The sequence below is a fragment of the Dipodomys ordii genome, unplaced genomic scaffold (genome assembly GCF_000151885.1).
Source record: "Dipodomys ordii isolate 6190 unplaced genomic scaffold, Dord_2.0 Scaffold1, whole genome shotgun sequence".
In the NCBI taxonomy this organism is placed as follows: Eukaryota; Metazoa; Chordata; class Mammalia; order Rodentia; family Heteromyidae; genus Dipodomys; species Dipodomys ordii.
Window position 1 is genome coordinate 42,015,611 of NW_012267217.1, and position 20,552 is coordinate 42,036,162.

At 43.8% G+C, this 20,552-nt stretch overlaps 1 protein-coding gene across 2 annotated transcripts in view; it reads left to right on the top strand.

Moving 5' to 3' along the window:
* The window catches only part of Nrp2 (neuropilin 2), a 126,390-nt gene that overhangs the window by 70,689 nt on the left and 35,149 nt on the right, over positions 1–20,552 (top strand). For both annotated transcript variants that reach the window (XM_013010470.1, XM_013010478.1), the window contains exons 11-15: positions 251–367; positions 3,386–3,526; positions 14,938–15,200; positions 16,714–16,810; positions 17,944–17,964. In XM_013010470.1, coding sequence (XP_012865924.1) covers positions 251–367; positions 3,386–3,526; positions 14,938–15,200; positions 16,714–16,810; positions 17,944–17,964 — 639 coding nt within the window. The remainder of the gene's footprint in view (positions 1–250; positions 368–3,385; positions 3,527–14,937; positions 15,201–16,713; positions 16,811–17,943; positions 17,965–20,552) is intronic.

A 20,552-nucleotide genomic window follows, 5' to 3' on the forward strand; every position in this document is an offset into this window, starting at 1 on the left:
TGAACTCTAGAGCATGAGCTTGTGTCCATGTCTCCATCATAGCTGCTTCTGCAGCACTACAAGGTTCTCATTCAACTTGGCTGATGCTCAATAAGCAGAGGTGACTTCAGGGCTTGGGCACATGTGTGCATCTTTGTTTTCCTTTTCACAAGACCACCATGGGAGAGGAAAATTCATTTAGGGCATGTTCCCCTTGCTGGGTTGTGGCCAGGCTGCTGCAGCATTCTTTCTTCTTGTTTCCCTTTTATAGACTCCAAGCCCACAGTAGAGACACTTGGACCCACAGTAAAGAGTGAAGAGACCACCACCCCATATCCCATCGACGAGGAAGCCACAGAGTGTGGAGAGAACTGCAGCTTTGAAGATGGTAAGGATTGGGGTGGCTGTTGTATTGTATCTGAGATGATATGGTTGTGGACCAGCCACAGCCAGGGCTGGTCAGGGATTTGGGGTCCCCCAGTCTAGGGGAATTTCAGAAAAGGCATGAGAGAGGTAAAAATATTCACAGGTTGGGGCAGTGGCTATTTTACCACCAATTTAGAAGCATTCAGATATTGTAACAACCAGTATAGCCCCACAAGTGCAAACAGACTGGTCATTTGGTGAGATGAAGTCTCAGAGTAGGAGCCCTCAGCATCCCTAATTTAAGAATGTGAAAGAAGGGGCTGGGACGATGGCTCAGTGGTAGAGTGCTTGCCTCACATGCATGAGGCCCTGGGTTCAATTCCTCAGCACCACATAAGCAGAAAAAGCCAGCAGTGGTGCTGTGACTCAAGTGGTAGAGCACTAACCTTGAGCTGAAGAGCTGAGGGACAGCGCCCAGCCCCAGAGTTCAAGCCCCACAACCAACAAAAAAAATAATGTGAAAGAAATGATTCTTCAAGACAATGTATTATATCTTCTATGACTGAGAGCAAGTTGAGGACACAGGCAGAAATAGAAAGAGGCATTCTCCACCAGCTCTTCAAAACATAGGAGATCCTCATTTTTGGATAATTTCTTCACTTGGAAAATCTGTAGTCCTCATTTTATCTTCTAAGCAACATCCAAGTTAGATTAAAAACAGTTATTGGCAGAGCCCAAAAGTAAGTCACATTTTAAATCATATCATTTAGGCCACCAACTAACTATTAGACTGTTCCTGATAAGTCACAAATTCTGGAACACCTGGCATTTTTGGATGGAATTTTAAGTTTGACAGCCTCCATTTACAGTAAACTACTGATTATTATTAACTGTTCATTACTGAGTACTATTAACTGTTCATTAAACAAAAGGAGGGAAGACTGGGGAAGGGACTTGAAAATGTAGGGATTTAGTGCGATCTGTCAAACCTGCACACGAAGCCATCTGAAGTGTGTATGGAACTGCATGGATGCAGTGGATGGCTCCCAAAAATGGCTACCAGGAAGAATGGGAGGAAAGCCAGAAATAAATGCTGAAGTTGTGTGGCGGCAACATGATAATTTAATGCATATGCTTTGGGGAATGCGCGTTTGTATAGTGTGTGGGTGGGGAACACTGTTGGTCAGGGTTAGTTGAACACAGAATCCTGACATTTTCATGAACTTGTATTTGTTTCATAAAGAGAAATAGATGTGGAGAATCTTCTAGGTCATGTTTAAGACAGTTTGAGAGCCTAGAATGGAACACATAGGAAGTTAATATATACAGTATTAAATTCACAGAGTTAACTTGCTGGGGTGAGGGACAGAGAAGGAGGGGTTCTATCTAAACAGCAATCCAAAGGAAAATTTAAGGGTTCTGCTGTGAGATTTCAGGAGTTTATTTTTAATACAATTTAACCATTTCTAGTGGTTTGTTTGATTTGAGGTTTCTTTGATAGGCCCTCCTTCCCTTCCCCCCACCCCTTTTTATTTTGTAAAAGATCTTTTTTTGTGTGGACTTGGGTTCCTGAGATACAGTATGCATGTAAACATTAGAGATGAATTATGGTATATTGAATTACTCTATATTTTCAAATGGAAAAATAGACATTCAGAAATTGTGGAGAGAAGGGATGGCTAGGGCTAAGGGCTGACTTTTCCAAGCCACAGGTTGATGCTTCTATAATAGATTCCATGTGTTTCTGCTCCACTCAAATTGACGTTGGCCAAGGGTGGGCAAACATTAAATATTCTCCCTTGGGAAGGAGGAGACAAACAGGGTCTGCTGGCAATCTGTCTCCTGCTGCTAAGGTCAGCAGTGTCCTGTCCACCTAGACACCAGCCTAACCCTCCCTTCCTGTCCACAGTGAGCAATTTGTTTCTACCAGTCTGCTGTTCCCTTTAGACGTCCTCACCTGCATTCTGAGCCTTCCTTTCGGAAATTCCTCTCTGGGAACCTGGGAAGGGAAGTGAGAAGGCCAAAGACCCCACTTCCTCCCTGCTACCGGCATTCGCCAGTGCTTTCCGTCGAAGCCACAGCAGGCAGATATCCAAATTTGAGTTCCTATTTCCTTCCTTCCCACCAACACATCACCTCCACTTAATCACGTATTCGGCACTGGCTCATACTAAATTTTTGGATCTGGATGGAGAACCCCAAAGAAACTCTTAGATCAGTCTTTGGATTCAGGCAGGTAACCTTCTAAAGCAGATAATTAGGAACCATTGTATGGTCACTTGTTTGGTTTCTGTGGGGAAAACATTCTCTGCTTCCCCTGAGATCCTGGCCTTCAGGGACTCTCAACACAATGTAAATATGCTTTTCATCCTGGGGAGCACTTGGCTTGGTAGCCTTCTAGTCTTGCCTCTTCCTTTTACTAGCATGTCAAATGGCCCAACCAGAGGTGCCACTCTATCTATGTCTTCTGAAATAAGAAGTGTAGCACCAAGAGATGAGAAGAGGAGTAAACAAGCTGGCCTCCTGGTTGAGGTCACTTTTATTTCACTGGCCAGCACCTCCCAGGCATTTCAGCCTCTCCTCATGCTAATGGGCTACTCCATCACTTCTGAGAGCCAGGCTGGCAGGAGATGAGATGATCCCTTTTTGGGAGCCAGCCTTCCACTGAGGCACTGGGGAGATATTCTTCTCTGGCATTTAGGGAACAGCAATTTTCACATTTGTCGGCTCTCTGAGGTAGACAGAAGAAGCTGATTAGAGCCTGAAGCCATTTGGTGGCCTCATTTATAATTGCTTACTATGGAAACCACTGGCAGACTTGGCTCTCATGCCTGGGAAGGATGAGACCAAGGCCTGACCCAAAAGCCAGCAATCGCCAAGATGAGTTAAATGAATAAGCAAGGCAGCCACTTCTTTTTGCAGTCTCCACTCAGGCCTTGCCAGCCATTTAAATAGCACCACTGTTGCTATTCTGTAGACCCATTGCATTTGCCTTTCTTTCGGGTTATTTTTTTTTTCTCTCTCTCTCTCCTCCTTTTAGACAAGGATTTGCAGCTCCCTTCAGGATTCAATTGCAACTTTGATTTCCCTGAGGAGCCCTGTGGTTGGATGTATGATCATGCCAAGTGGCTCAGAAGCACCTGGACCAGCAGCACCAGCCCCAATGACCGGACATTCCCAGGTAAGCCCGCTGAGGGAGTGATGTCAGATGAAAAGCTAGACTGCTCCTCAGTTTTCAGCTGCAAATGCTTTGGAAGCTTTGTCACCTTCCACTGCAGAGAAATTCTTTGGTCTGGGCCCACAAACCACCACATTCTAGCTGGTTGGTGGTTTCCAGCCCCCTCCTGTGATTACAGCATAGCCTGGGATCTAGGAGGGAAGGAGGGGGGGGAGAGGGAGAGGGAGAGAGGAAAAAGAAAGAAAGAGAGAAGGGAGGGAGGAAAGAAGGGAGGGAGGGAAAGAAAGAAAAGGAAGGAAGGAAAGAGAGAGAGAAAGAGAGAAGTGTGTGTGTGAGAGAGACAAGATAAAACAAAGAAGAAGCAATTTGAGGTCCTAGGAGATGGGATGAGTCCATCAGAGCCCCCTTGTCCCTGTCTGCCACAGTCTTGGAGGATTATTCCTAAATTGGCTCATTGAGAAAACAATTGGTCTTGACTCTGACACACACTTCTGATTGGTTCCCGGAGCCAATCAAATCAAGTGATTGAAATGTTGTCATGCCCTTGGGCATGATACCCATGCTGTGCCTAGCAGAGTTGTCTGGCACTTGGTCTCAAAGAATCTTTCTGCCAGTCCTTAAATTATTGTTATGCCTACCCTTTGGTTTTCAGAGAACCAGATCTCTGAAGACAGTCCAGCCCTGCTTATAGAGATGGTTGGCCTTTACACCTTCTAAACATAGAAATAAGAATTGTTTACCATCTCCACTGTCACATGCTTTAACAGTAGCCTTCTGGTAAATGAGTAATGGAATATTTCCAAGGACTGGGGACAAAAAAAAAAAAAAAAACACCCAAACATATGCCACTTTCAGTAGTGTAAACACGTGACACATTTCAGGTTGAGCCACCAAACACATGATTGGAGGTAGAGTTAAGAGAAACAAGTTTTTCCATTGTATAGATACAACAGATCTAAATAACCTCTACAGCCAAGATACTAGTGAAATGTATTAAAAGAATTTGCTTGTGTTGGGATTGGGAGTATTTGTTTCCTTTCCCATAATTTAACTTTTGGTAATGGTTATATTTAACAAACTTGCAAAATTCCAGAAAATGTAACAAGCAGAGCTCACAAAGCAGGTATGCATTGGTCCAACATGCCATTCCTTAGCTTTCCATTTTCCTGTGCCTTCAGCCTAACCCTTAGACACCCCCATAAACATTTGAGGGGAAAGGGGTTAATTGTGGGAATTTAATAGACCAAATGTTGTCAGCATACGATGGAGAAGGGCTAAAATATTAATGTGGTGGGGGTCATCTCTATTGACTTCCTCAGAGCTACTCCACTGTAGATCACCCCAAGGGGCCAGTGGTGTCCCCTGTTCCCAGGGGATGTCGATGGGGCTGGCACTAGAAGAACACTTGTAGTCCACCTCCTGCCATGGCCTCCTGCCATAGCCCACACTTGGCTCTCCCAAAGGGTCACAGTGTCTGCTCTGAAGAAAAACACTTTCACATTTCAAGTGTTTATCTCTTCAGCATTTGAGAGGCCACTAGGAGAGATTAGTATCTGAGGACTGCCACTGCCTCAGGCATAGGAGAAAACACTTACCCCAGTCCCAGCCTTAATCGCCTCCCCTTCTCACTCACTGCAATAATGTTTAATTAATATAATGAGCCTCTTGCACATTGGAAAAAAATACTTATTTTTATAACCCAGCCTGGATTTTTTCATTTCATTTTCTCTCCTTTGAGACTTCCTTCCCAATTAATTGGTAGTTTTCCCCAACCCCCATCCTTTATCTGACGTTGGGCAGGTTAGTGGGGTGTAGTTAGTGCCTGTATATACATATACCGCACGTCTGTGGAGGAAGGCGTCTGTGCAAGGCTATTGTCCATGTAATCTTGTGAGGTGTGTGATAAAGGTGCAGCTTGGCACAGCCATTCTGAACCATAGGCTGTTGCATACATGGTCTCCATAGCATCAGATCTTATTGAGTGTCCATTTTCAGATAGCTCTGGCCCTCTCCCTTACACTCTTCTAAGCAGATTTTCTCCAAGAATGTCTGAGGTCAGCCATGCCCAGACTTCAAGGCCACTACTTTGAAAGTAGTCCTTCTGGATGAGCTTCAGTCACCTCCCTTTGGCCCTGGCCTGTTCTGCTGTTGTCTTTTCCCTCCTTCCACCCCATCCTGGTCCAATCACAGCCCTCACCTGAATGCCCCATTTGTTGACCCTTGCTACTGGTTGGGAATTCTAGTCTTTGTCCTTATTGTAGTTGATTCATTTGTGGTTTGGGCGGGCTTCTCAGAGCTGGCTCCACAAAGCAGGCACAATTCCAACCTTTGGCTGAATGGATCAGGACAGAGAAAATTAAGGCCATAAGGAACTGCTAGATGTAATGTCCTTCCGCCCTTAAGATATTGAGAAGGAAAACAATTATTTTCTTCTTCCATAGGAGTCCCTGAAGTTTGGAAAAGTGGCACTTGTAACCTGCCTCTGGGACACCAAATCATAATATTGTTCTCAGAGCTCTTCCCTCTCCCCGCCTCTGATGATTTCCAAACTGATTTTCTCTATTTTCCATTTCCTTTCTGCTCATAAAACTCAAAAGCAGCCCGTTAACAGGAGAGAGAACACTTTTTTCTTTCTTTCTTTCTTTCTTTTTTGTCCAGGGTGGTCCTTTCTTCTTTAAAAAAAAAAAAGAAAGAAAAGAAAAAAAGAACGGGGGCCCTGAGGGGAGCAGTTGGGAGAAAGGACACAGCTGTGCATGGTTAGGGGCAGGGCAAATGCTAATGGGTTCAGAGTGGCTGGCGCCATGGAGTCAAACCTGAAAGCCACCGTGTCACCCATACTTTGCTAAGCCACAAAAAGGAGACCATTCTCCTCTTGGAGAGAAGTGTGCCAAGGGCTTTATCCCTTTATTGGATAGGTAAACAGAAGTAATTAAATTTCAGAGAGGAGATGTCTCCATCTAGGGAAAGGGAATGAGGGATGAAAGGAAGGGTAGAAAGAAGAGAGGAAATAGCCATGTTGAAATCTCATGCACAGGCCATTCGATGAGAAGTGTCTATGGAAACTACTAACATTCCTTAGATATTTTCTGATTTAGCTGTTTTCTCATGTTTTCTTCCCCCCTCCTTCCCACCCGCTTTTCCTTCTCCTTTTAAGTCAGCAATTAGTTCTGTTCTTTTGGCTAGTGGTAATAGTTGCTTGAGGCTGACAAGACACCCACTGGTTTTTATTCCACTGTTTTTGTTTTTCAAGATAGTCTTTCAAGTCACTTGGAATTTCTTTTTTTAGCCATTTGCTTGTGGCTGAGCTGCCTGAGTGTGGTTCATACCAACCCCCGGGGAATGGGTTCCAAATCCACTGACCCTTGGTGGTGACAGAGCAGCCTGCCCCTGTTCTCCAAGAAGACCTTTTCCTGTAGCTACAATGACAAAAAAAAGTGTTGCCCTTAGTAGAGCTGGCATATTTCCTACCTACTAGCTCAGCTGCTTTGATCATAAATGGTTTTGAGGAAAATCAGAGTCACATCTTTAAGGAACAAGATGATTGGCTTGGCCCAGGCATCCAGCGCTGCAGTGTTTCATCTCAGAGTCCAAGCCACATGCAGCTACTTAAAATTTAATTTTCATTAATTAAAATTAATACAGCTAATGCTTCAGTTCTGCTGTTGCACCAGCCACATTTTATGGATGCAGTAGTCACATTGTATTGGTCATTGCAGACAGAGAATATGTCTCATAGCACAGAATTGGATAGTACCACTATAGGGTATTTGTACATTAACATGAAAGCAACCTTGAGTCCCTTTACTGATACATTCATTCCTTGGCTTGATGTAAACCAAGATTCAGTAATTAGGGGATGAACCCTTGCAGAAGTATTGGTATTGTTAGCCTTATGTATCATTCTACCTCACTAAGCAACTATCATAAAGTAACTATCATAAGTAGGTAATACACTGGTGTTAGATATATTTCTAGTCAGTCAAAAAGAATACCAGTCACTCACACTTGTAATCTTAGCTACTCAGGAGGCTGAGATCTGAGGATCACAATTCAAAGTCAGCCCTGACAGGAAAGTCCATGAGACTCTTATCTCCAAAACAGCTAGAAGCAGAGCTTTGGCACTAGCCTTGAGCACAAAATCTCAGGGACAGCACACAGGCCCTGAGTTCAAGCCCTGGGACCAGTACAGAAAAAATTTTTAAAAAAGAAAACCTTGAAAAAACACTAAGTAATATAATAATAATAATAGTGATTATTGCTGTCATCAATGTCATTATTGTTAAGAATGAGACATACCTAGAGTTAAATAGTGCTGCGCCAGGTGAGTTTGATAATCCTCAGGTATATGATGTTCCTAAATATGTATATCAGCCCTTTGGTTAACCTTATCAAGTTAGATCACAGTGTTACTTCATGTCCATAATTTCAAATCATAGAAGTGATCTAAGGAAAACAAGCAAAGCCACTTGGGGTAGAATACTATCATGAAAGGATCTTTACTCCATTTATATAAAGAATTAATAGAATGGTTCTTTCACCCTGGGTTTAAAAATTAATTCAGGCGGAGTAAGTCAAGAACCTTAGCATTCAGATTTAACAAATGTCAGCTATTCCTTCAAATTTAAGTTGTAGACTTTTGAACTCCTCAGTGGGGCTGTTTTGATGCAGATTGGGTTAAAGATAAAGGACATTAGAGTGGAAGGTCAGAGCTGTGGTTCTCTATGTCTATGCATAGAAGCAGATTAAATGTCAATGGTTGGTGGATGTTATTGGCAAAGTCCAAGGAAATAACTGATCAATGAACTTACTTATGATTTGGCTTGATTTTTTACCATGAGCTAATAGTAAACTGTATTAAAAAAATAACAAAACTCTAAGCTCAGAAGACCAAGTAGGAACAATGTAGAAGCTGGACTGACATTAGATTGAATTACCTTTAGAGAGATGTTACTGTGGTTTGGCTGGGACACTACCACTGAAAATGTAAGGGTAGAAACATCTCAGGAGGTCAACCATGATAGATAACGAGAGACCAAGAACAGCTTGGCTAAAAAAGAAAGCCAATGTTGAAGGAATGTCAACTAGGAAGGGATAGAGTGGAGACCCTTATTTAAGGGAGGGAGGAAAGTATCGCTGGCTTTATAGTAAATTCAACAGTATAAAGAAGCTGTTGCCTGTTTCTCTAGAAGTCTGATTGGCTGTGTTCCCCAGCAGAGTGTGGATTGACAACAGAGAGAACCAATGCCAACAAGACTGTCTCCATGGCAGAACTTTTTTATGAAAGCTGACATACCAAACACCAGCTCTAGATAGACCCATACAAAGACCAGGCTTGAAAACCTTATTGTGTCTGCAGAATGTTCTATTGTAAACCTTGAAAACATCCTGCTGAATTCATCCCAAACCCATGTTTTCCTTCACTGGTTGTTGATTTGAGGACCTTAGCACAGGCAGACTGACCTTGGAGGCCAGTTGAGGGTCTGACTCATGGTTTAAGTATGACCTATACTAAGAGACTACATCTCCTGCTGCCCTAAATATTCTTTCAGATGGTTGTTCTAGTAGGAGGGCAACATGCTAGCCAGGAGATGTATTTGTTGGACAGATGGCGTGTTTGGCTTTGTGATAGCCAAAAGGATGGAGCTGGTGATTTATTTCAGGGTTTGGTGAGGTGTAGACACAATTGAATCCGTTGCAATTCAATTGGGCCCAACAGCACTCACGTGCTCATTGGACCCTTAAGCCGCTGAAGCCAGATGGGACCATAAATCGCCAGGTGAAATATCAAGAGGCCCTCTGTAGAGACAGCAGCGGGTTGAACGGCCCAAGCCACGCTGTCCTCTGCGTTTCCTCTCTGCCCTCTTGAACCCCTGTTGTTCCTTCCTGTGTGGTTGTTTTCTGTGCGTTGTTGGCAACAACAGATGTTTTGAGTCAAGGACCGAAGCAAAATGCCTCCCAAATATGTCAGGTCCAGGAGGGATTATATCTCAGGAACATTATTTCTTCATTTTATTCCAGCAGCTTGATGTATTTCCTTTCCATTGTCTTTTCATTGGAAACTATCCATTGCTGACCTCACAGCCATCGGCTACAAGAACAAGAAGGTGGCTCCTAGCAGGCAGAGTTGGCTTTTAGTCAGTTGACAATCCAAAGTGCTTTCCCTCTAAAGTCCAAGGAAATCAATAAAGTAGTCCCTGCCTCCCGCATGACATGCTAACCCTTTTCACTGTCAGATAATCAACATCCACAGTATGCTCAGAGCTTCTTTGCTATTTGGCAGTGATGTGCCATAAGTTGGGATATTCCAGGACAAACTGCACTTGCAACATGTGTTTAATCTCAGTATCTATGTACGAGTGTCATAGATACTCAAAGAGGGGTCAATGGAGATCCAGCCCTGTAGCCAAAACCTCGGAAAGGGGGCATTTAAAGGAACGAGGAGGCTTTGTTTCCTGGGAAAGCGCAGACTAGATGTCTCAATTCTTTATGAGTAAAAATGTTTCTAAGTTAGCAGATGGAAACTGGCCACATTCCATCAGGGAGAGAAAGAAGAAATGTGTCCAAATGACAGCAGGACGGCTTAAACCTGGATTGAAGAAGTTCTTGACAGTTCGGGTTGTGACCTACACAACTCATTGCTGATGTAGCCTGTGGAGGCTCCTTCTCTAGAGAACTTAAAGTGAAGGATGGAAAGTTGGATAATGTTCTTAGAGATGTTTTGGCATGCTTCTTTGCGGGGTGGGGGGTAAGCAGGGTTTCCCTGTCCCAGATGACCGCCTCTTCCTTCCTTCTTTCCTTCTTTCCTTCCTTCCTTCCTTCCTTCCTTCATCTTTCTTTTTCTCTCTTCCTTTCTTTCTCTCAATCTCTTTCTTTCTTCCTTCCTTTTACTTTCTCCTTTTTTACTTTCTCTCTTTCTTTCTCTTTCTCTTTCTTTTTTCTTTCTGTCTCTGTCTTTTTCTCTCCTCCTGTCTCTCTTTCTCTCTCTCTTTTGTTCTTTCTCTCTTTCTCTCTGTCTCTCTGTCTTTTTCTCTCTTCCTTTCTCTCTTTCTTTCTTTTTTCTTTTACTTTCCTTCTCCTTTTTACTTTCTTTCTCACTTTCTCTTTCTCTCTCTCTTTCTCTTTCTCTCTCTCTCTTTTTTCTTTTTCTCCTGCCAGTACTCAGCTTCAACTCAGAGCTTTGGGCTTTTACTTGGCTTTTTCCTCAAGACTGCCCTCAACCGTTTGAGCCACACTTCCTCTTCTGGTTTTCTGCCAATTAATTTAAGAGTCTTATGGACTTTTCTGTCTGGGCTGGCTTTGAACCTTGATCTTCACATCTCACCCTCTTGAGTAGCTAAGATTACAGGTCTGAGACAGTGGTGCCCAGCTTGAAGCCCCACTCTTGATGGAGGACCATGTCATCTTTTGTACATTGACACAAAACACATGGTGAGCAGTGCAGGATGCACGAAGTTGTTTTCTGGCATTAGGGCAGCTGTGGGGAACTGCCTTATTCCAGAGAACACTGTGTTACCATCCTCAGGCCAAACCATACTTTGAGTCTTGGATGAGAGTTTCAAGGTTATTGTTAGTCTGTCTATATTTTTCTCTCCCAATAAAACAAAGGCGAGCGTGGGAGGCAGTGTGTAGAGTGACAACAATACATTTTCTTGAGTTTTCACTGTGTCGCCATTCCTGGGCAAAACGACTTTACATAGTTCATTTTACCCACTCCTCCCCATGCCCTATTCAGTCATACTGTTGTTATATCCATTTTACAGATGGAAAGCTAATGGCTTTACAAAGTTAGTAAACCCTAGGCTAAGATTCCATACCAGGTAAGTTTCCAGAGTCCCATCAAAATTCAAGTGCTATTTCCATCCCTCTCCAGCAGTGGTGTTGAACAGGTGACCTCAGTTCTCTGAGCTCTAGTTTCCTTTTTTCCTAAAAAAAAGTAAAACTATTGCATGGGAAGATTACAAAAGATAGGGTAAATGGAGCCTCCAGCTCCACACTGGTCATGTAGATGAGCAGCCTGTTCGTTCTCTTCCTCCTGGTCCCCTCCCCCTTTCCTTGCACTTTTTCTGGCCTAAGTCATTCTTTCATGATGTCCCTGGTTCTAATCAGACCTCTTTCAGTGACAGGCAGGGACATTTTGCAGCTCAGTGTCCCTGTGACGGATGTCGACTGCTAATTCCTTAAATTTACATATCATCTTTCTTCCCTGGAGCTCATAGCACTTAACAGACAAGTGGGGCACAAATGATTTAACTAAGTGAAATCCAGAGGCCTGCTTGTCTGGAGATTCTGCAAACTAGTGGATTAGCTCAGATGTCAGCACTGAATTATGATCCTTCAGCTGCTGGCGCTTAGCACGCCACTAGCATTAACTCCCTGGTCTTGCCACAACCCTTTAAATCATGCATAGTGATTATTGTCCTACTGTGGTGGTGCGGTGTGGGGAGAAGAGAAGAAATGAAAAGAGAGGGAGAGGGCCACTAAACACCCTCCACCCTACCCCAGAACCCTTGGCCTAGTTATGTGCCTGATATGTTAGTGACAGAACAGGTGAATAGAGTTCCCCCAGATAAAATCCAGTTAACCTGCTCCCCCCCTCCAGCATATGTTACTTAGCCACTTCTAACTATTATACTGTGATTCCCCTGCCGTTTATGAATGCAAATTTACACAAGTGACAGTATTTCTGCCAAGCAATTTTCAAGCAGCAAGTGGGTCTTATTTGTGAAACTGTGAAGGAAGAAGGCTGAATAATAAGTGTCTGAAATCTGGTTTCTTTTATAGATGAGATGGAAATGGCAAGGACTTAGAAGTTACCCAGAGTATAGGAACATTTGGTAGTTTCTGTCTGGTATGCTGGTCAGCTGGGTACTTCATAGGTCACCTTGTTACCGTCAGCTGATGTCACCTTTGAAAGGGGCAGTTGGCTCTGGAGAATGGAGGGGATTGGATAGGGATTATTTGAATGTTGAGAAGTTTACAAAGGCTCTGTCTTCATTTCTAATGTAGAGTCTCATCACACTCTTTATCCATCCTTCATTCATTCATTCATGGGAAGAAAATCACATTGAGTAGTGCCATGTACATGGCATTGTCTTGGAAAAGGAGGACAAAGCAATGTTAAGCCTTATAGACACAAGACCAGTACCTTGCACTTTGAAGTGACAAAGAAAATATACGTGAAATACATTGCAGGGCCAGACCATGCTGTAAGCCAAAGAACGGGGTGGCCCCAAGTCCTTTGTTAAAAAAAAAGTAAAAATTTAAAGGGTACAGTTGATGCTAGAGTTGATGAGAGAAGGTGGGGTTGATGTTGTATATGCCAGAATGGCTAGGAGAAGAACTGGCAGTAAAGATGGGAGAGGTGGAGATATGAATGACGGCGTGAGGAATTACGGGTAACAGGAGAAAAGGCAGCAACAGGTCCAATGGGGAATCTAGTTTGCCTCAAACAGAGTGTGACCGATTGCAAGGTTTTGGAGTGAGGCACCTATAGGCAGCTGAAATAAAACTGAAAAAAAAAAAGGTGTTTTTTTTTTTTTTTTAAAGCCTTCAGTCAAGTCTGGGCTTTACCATTAAAGCAAAGTAGGTAGGGGACTACTTTGACCATGTCACTTTAACTTTTCTGAGCAAGCTTAGTAAGTCTTAGAAGGAAATGAAATAGTGCATGCCAATGTGCTTTGTAACCTGTAAAGTATTATGCAAATCTGAGCTGTAATTATTATCATTAGTAGTGGTTAGTGATAGTATCTGATGGAGGAAGCATAGGTTTAGAAGATCATTGCTTGATTATGGTATCCATCTCTCCACCCTCAGCAACACCCATCATTACAAATTCTCTTTGGAGACAGATAGCTGCTTTTTCATTGTCTGGGCTGACTTAGGCCTACAGAGTTCCGATGTTGTAGAGTGTGTAGGCAGATGTGACTGTAGGTGGTGCAGAAATCACAATCTGAAATTAAGCATATGTATCCTAAACCCATCTAATTTGATCCAGGGGGGGTAGTTTCAAGCTATAATTCTAGTATACAAAGGGGCTGAGGTGAGCTAGAGAGGTGGGCAAAGAGGCTGAGGGACTGAGGAAGGAGGAGTTGTTTTGCTGGGCCACAAATGGGAGTTTTATCACCAGCTTAGAAAGATGACATCGACAGGATTAACCACAGAAAACCAGTAATCCCAGAAGATGGGTGTTGATTCTATCTCTCCATCAAGAGCCCTAGCTTATGCTCCCCCAAAAAGCTCAGGATGTGCACAGACACTGTTGAGAAAGTTCTGTGCATAGATAGCTCAAACCATCATGGCATCATATTAACACAAGCTCACACTCCATGCTGGGTATGTAGTGGAACCATGCCTTCTTGCACAACATACCCCTATGTTTGAAGGCCCACAGCAAGCTATGATGTTCCTCCTCAGATGCACCTTGCTGTCTGCACACATATCTCTCAAGTGCTGCTCAACTAGCTGCGGTTGGAGATGTTCTATCCACCTCTGTGTCTGCAAGGCATAGAGCCTGCCAACTATATCCAGAACTCAATCTTCCACCCAAGTTCCTAAAAGATTTGAAACCACTTTGCTAAAAGGCCTCTTCTTGAGGCATTTGGACTGGTGAACCCTTAGTTTCAGAGAACTTGTAGGTTTTCTGCTAAACATAGCCTTTGTTAACAATCATGACTGGATCTTTATCACTGGAGGGGTATGTGCCTGATTGCTTAAGAAAGTCCAAGTGCAGGCATAAGGAAGGGAATGGAATATTAGATCCCTGAATCACCCTGTTTGGCCACGATCTCCTGTTCTGCCTGAGTCGCAGTCACTGGAGCCCAGGCATCATCCAACAGCTCTGGCAGAGACAGAAGGTTTTAAATGTCTTGCATTTGGACATTGCCCAACCAAGACAAGAGAAGCTCAAAGCATACACCACCTGGCTACACTTACTCGCCAATCCAACAGCCACTGCACTCCCTGTAAACCATTCCTTGGTAATTCATTCATTAGACTGTATTAGCCCGTGGTGAGAAGCCAATGATGAATAGACAGGGGTCTGGTTTCTTAGAGGCTGAGGAGACAGGGCAAACCCATGTACAACCAGCAAAGTCTTCAGGCTGACCTTCCCAGGTGCTTTATATGTAACAGCTACAAAACAAATGATGTGGAGCTATAGAAGGATGAACTAGTGTGATTTAAGAGACTGCATAAAGGGCTTCAGAAGAACATACACTTGACTCAGGGATGGGAAGGATCTATCTTCAGAAAGGGACATGGCCTGGAGAACACTGACATGAATAAATTTAAAAAGATAATAAACCCCAATTCCATTCCCAATTTTCCAATTTCCCAATTTGGAGGGGCCCCAACTGCACGCTGGTGTCTTTCCCAAGCATTTACCAAAAGCTTGTGCTTGGGTTTGTCTCCCCTAGATGAGAAGAACTTCTTGAGACTGCAGAGTGATGGCCGACGAGAGGGCCAGTATGGGAGGCTCATCAGCCCACCTGTGCACCTGCCGCGGAGCCCCGTGTGCATGGAGTTCCAGTACCAAGCCACAGGTGGCCATGGGGTGGCGCTGCAGGTGGTGCGGGAAGCCACCCAGGAGAGCAAGCTCCTCTGGGTTATCCGAGAGGACCAGGACGGCGAGTGGAAGCATGGGCGCATCATCCTGCCCAGCTACGACTTGGAGTATCAGGTAGGGTGGTGAAGGCGAGTGGGTGGGGAGATCCAGGGGACTCACTGTGATCCTGTATTGCAGTATTTCAAAGGGCCATGCCCATTCATCATTAGGGGATGTGGATAAGCTCTGCTGTTTTCATTGTGTTCCTCCTGTCACCATGGCAACTAAATGACACTCTTATTTGTTATTCAGAATGTGCCTATCTCTACACCCAGACTTGGTTCTTTGTTCCTCCTATTGCCTTTTATATTGCTGAAATCTTCTCCAACAAATGTTTCTTCTCTCCATTTTATTTTAGATTGCTATCAGTTAGGCTGACAAAGAGACAGAGAAGCCAGGGAAATAAATACAAACAAACCCTCCACACACTGGGGGCAGGGGAATCTATGGATTCCCCTCAGAATGGAGGAAGAAATGGGTACACCCTCTCAGACCTGTCCCAGGGAAATAAGAACCCCGGAAAGGGTACAGATGCAGTTACACTAGCCAGCAGCCTGAGAGTGTTAAGTGGCTTCTCTCTCAACAGCTCCAGGAATTGAGTTCTATTATCTCTGTCCCATGGAGCAGGAGACTGAGGCCCAGATGGTCACGTGCAGCTGGAGCTGTATCTTAGGTTGGAATAGTCAAACTGGACGAGGTGACTGAGAGGCAGCCAAGGCATTAACCTGCTCCTCCCCAGATGAGGAGCAACAGATGGCTAGTGAGACAGCCAACTGCTCGCTCAGCTTGCGGAGGACAAGGGCTCATTTGCAGAGAGAACCTGGGGAGGGAGAGCATGAGGAGTGATTGAAGACCACAGAGCAGAGGGGCTTGTGTGGGCAGCCTGCAGCTGCTTTCTTGTGAGGAGGATGCAGTGTCCTGAAATCCTCCCTTCCTCCACCTGGGTTTCCATTGATTAACCTTGATGCATGTCTTGTAAGAACCTGTTTTTGTGATGTTGTCTCACACACTAGATGGTTTCTCTGAGCAGCAGCCTTACTAGGTTTTCTTACGATTCTTATGCCTAATGCTTACTGGGTGTTTGTTCAGTAGACTGAGGTGGAAGACCTAGTCATTTCTCTCCTACTTGTAATAATGGAGTCTCTGGGCTGCACAAGACCGTCCAATCCTATGTTCTGAATTTCTCATATTACCCTCACCTGCTCATGACCTGAGTTTTCAAAATACCTGATTTGGGCATTTGAAAGATTTATGAGAATGGAACCTCACAAATAGCTAGGGAAATGTCAGTCTCCCTCCCCTCTTTAAACACACCCTGATTGTGGTCTTTTTAATCAATACAGCTTAGTAACTGGACAACAATATCCATCACCTTGTTATATTTTCTTATTCCCTCAAATATGCATTTAATTTGAACTAACTCTTTTTAAATTAAGATCTCAAGAGCTGTAGCCATGTGGTCCACAGATGTGTGGCAGGTACAATCACACACACACACACACACACACACATCAGAAAATTGAAAATGTTTGTGCTGTTTGGACCAGGAAGCTCAGTTAACCATGACTCTTATTCTTCCGGCTTCTAGATTGTGTTTGAGGGAGTGATAGGAAAAGGACGTTCGGGTGAGATTGCCATTGATGACATTCGGATAAGCACTGACGTCCCGCTGGAGCACTGCATGGGTGAGTGACTACCTGCCTCTTGGTGGCTCTTTCAAATAAGCCACTACGACTGGGGCACAAAAGAGAAAGCCACAGGCTGTCTACCCCAGTGTGGGTAGACCTTGAGCTAAGTTCAGGAAGAGAGGGTTGAGAGAGGAGGTGAAGGCTTAAATCCATGTTCCCAATCAGAAATAGACATACATTAAGTAATATTCAGAATGCCAAAACCCCATCATCAAACTCTAGGGGTGTGTGCGTGCGTGTGTGTGTGTGTGTGTGTGTGTGTGCAAAGACAATGGCAGAAGACAAGAGCACCTGCCAGTCAGAATTATATGCTGGGTTTGATGGACTTAACAGAAGCCTGGGTACTGAATGAAAATAGTACACACGCTCTATATGATAAGCCAATTACCCAGGCAATCATTTTACATGAATGAATGGCAAGGCAAATTATGGCATATAAAATAAGATGTTACATTTTGCTTTAAAGCTCAAATGGCCAAGATCCTGAAGTTGTAGGTTGAAACATTCTATGTACCTCCATGACCAATATCGGAAGGACACCATAACTGTCCTGAGATGCACCCATTTCACCCAGGGCTTTATTCTACAATGACATCTCCCCAGGGATACTCTGGCCCCCTTCCATCAGACCCATAGATTTCCCTAGAAATAGAGGGAAATCCTGAGAATGAACAGGATCTGCTTCCAGTCAACCCCGTAGCTACCATCAGTCACTGAGTGCTTATCTTGGCTCTTGGTCCCTGGTGTGTGTGTGTGTGTGTGTGTGTGTGTGTGTGTGTGTGTGTGTGTGTGTGTGTGTGCCTGATGATGTCAGAAGCAATTGGGACAGCCCCAGTCTCTCAGGCAACTCTCAGAATCTGGCATCTAATAGTAATCCTGGCTCTGAGAAAGTAATCAGTGGTAAGTGACTAATTACAGTGCTTTGGGGATCCATTACTCTATGAAGGTCTTTTTATTCCAAAGCAATAGTTAGAATCATTTCTACCAACCCAGGCCTGAAATGAAAATATATTTACACACAATCTAGATCACACAGAGATACAGAACACTTTCCATTGTGTGTTATCAAGTAATCTAATGGAAGTAATTTCTTCCCTTTATCTAATTCTGTTTTTCTATTTTTTTTTCAGAACCCATCTCAGCTTTTGCAGGTGAGGATTTTAAAGGTAAAAACAAAAATTGAATTTTGCATGCTTTTCCTTCTCCCAAAGGATGGGAATCAGGTGGGCAGAGAATATCCAATGGTGACAAAGCTTCTAGATGCCATACCTTTCCACCACTAGATGGCGCCAACAACACCCCTGATGTGGAGATCCTCACTGTTGTTTAATTAAAGTTTAGGAACCTATAATAGAGACAAATAGGTTACCGATAAACCTTTCAGCCTTGCATTGTCCAACGGGGAGCAATGGGGCTGAAAATGCAGGAGCAGCGAGACAGGAGAGGCTGTGAGAAGACTCAACCAAAAAAAATCCACAGTAAATTAAAAGTGAAATGAGGTGGCAATGATTTATTTTAGCCTGAAGATGGTTTCTTTCCAGCTCCAGGGTCTCAGGCAGTGGTCTCAATTAACTCTCAGAGAGATGTAGTGATAGGCAGCCTTGTGAGGAATGAATGTTAAGGAAAGAAACAGGAAGGATAATTGTAAGGAGGAAGTTGCCGAATTCAGAAACTGGCACCTGGTAGAAGGATGAAGGCACATTTGGTGACTGAAGTTAGAACACTTTAAATTCAGGATAGAAAACCAGAAAAGGACAATTTTTCCCCTAAGCAAGTAAATAGTAGTGCAAAGAAAGAAGAACTTAGGAAGCATCCCTCATCCAAAAGGGGGGAAAAAGACCTCCAATCTTGGGTGATGGTTATACTCGTGCTTTGCTTTTCAAGAGTCTGGATGTACCCCCCCTTAGCTGTTTCTCTCAAAGCTGGCACTCTACCACTTGAGCCACACTTCCATTTCTAGCTTCTTGCTGGTTCATTGGAGATCATTTCCTGCCTGGTCTATCTTGGAATCATGATCTTCTGATCTCAGCCTCCTGAGGAGCAAGGATTACAGACATGAGCCACCAGCACCTGCCCTCATTTGTGCTCTTCTCATGCAGGAAGTGACTGTTACATTTTTGTCCTCTTTGCAACCAGTTAGTGCTGCTAAGTTTCCATGGTCTCCTAATGCTAAACTCTTAGGAGCCATTCTAAGTACTTCCCCATAACTGGCCTGAGTGTGAAAGTATGCTGGAGACCCCGAGCCTCCCCCAATAATGGGGAATTTTCTGGACTGCCTGGTGCCAAAAACTTGAGGGCTACTATACTCTGTTTGTACCGACTGGTCCTAACCACATATCACATAGCATTTCAGAGACAAGGACTGCCATGTTATATCCCATGTCTAGACTCCTATCTTTACTCATATTAACCCGTCTAGCTCTTGGCTGGAAAGAAATGGTTTCTTGGCTTGCCTCTACATGTACTCCCAGATTCCAGGTCACCTTTAGACAATGGATGAAAGGGGAATGTGTCAGAAAGAGGAAAATGACAGGCCTAAATAGTGTGTATGTATGTGTGTGTGTGGGTGTGTCTATGGATATATATGTATATTTGTGTGTATATATATACGGATATATATACATACAAATATACACATATACATTCTTCTTTCTTACCCTTCCTCACCTCTCTCAACTTCATACCATGCCCTATTCACATTTTAACACAATAAGAGTATTTGTGCACCTGTATTGTGCACCTTGGGTGTGAGTGAGCTACGTGAACATGCATCCAAAATATTCAAAGGAAGGCTGACGTCCAAACTGAACAGCTTGGATTACAGTTGAGTTCAAGCCCTAACCTTCAGGACCCAAGGTAATGCTGCTGCCAGGGAAGTAGACCAACTTATGTTGTTTCCCCCGCCTCTCTGGGGTGTTGAGATGAAGCTCCCAGAAAGACTGATTTGAGCACATCAGCAACTTGCGCAGATACTGTTCTGTTCAAGCACGGGGTCTGGTCGTGACTGACAAGTGCAGTGGCTGAGGGCTTTGCTTCTGTAAGAGAATAAACAAACCAGGCACATATGATTTCCTTAAAGCCATATGTTTCCACAGGGCCACACGGTCTAGTCATGTCCACTTGTATTAAATACATAAATAAAATCTCATCTAAGCCCAGTGCATATTTAGCCAAAATAAACCCAGGGCTTAGTGTCTTGAAGGTAAGAATTCCCAATGGATTGCCTTGGGAATTGGACAGAAACAAGGGGTGAGTTGCATGGATTGTTGAGAGCTTTGGAATGAAGAAACGAAAGAACATAGGGGTCAAGAGCCAACTTGGAAGTGAGAAGGAGCAATTTTCATAACACTGGTATACTTCATGTGCAACTGCAGGTTGGTAGCCAGATGCACCCAGGGCCAAGAGGTCACTTCTGTCAGGCTATGAGGCTCCAGGACCTCAGCATGCCTCACTGTCTTTACTCATTTGAGAGGAAAGAGGACATCACGATCCACCTTACCTGTCCCTCTCCTAGTCAGGATAGCAGGAGCCTTCTCTTGGTCAGGCCATAAAAATCAATCTTTTCAACTAACAAAAAGGGAAACAGACAGAAATCAGGTTTGGTCAGGCAAGATATGGGAGGCTGATGCTAAAATACCATTCACAATAAGCATTTACATTGTTAGTGTGGGTTTTTGTTCATTTGTTTGTTTTTGAATTGGTATTGTTTTTCTTTTCCATTGTAAATTAGCCATGGGAC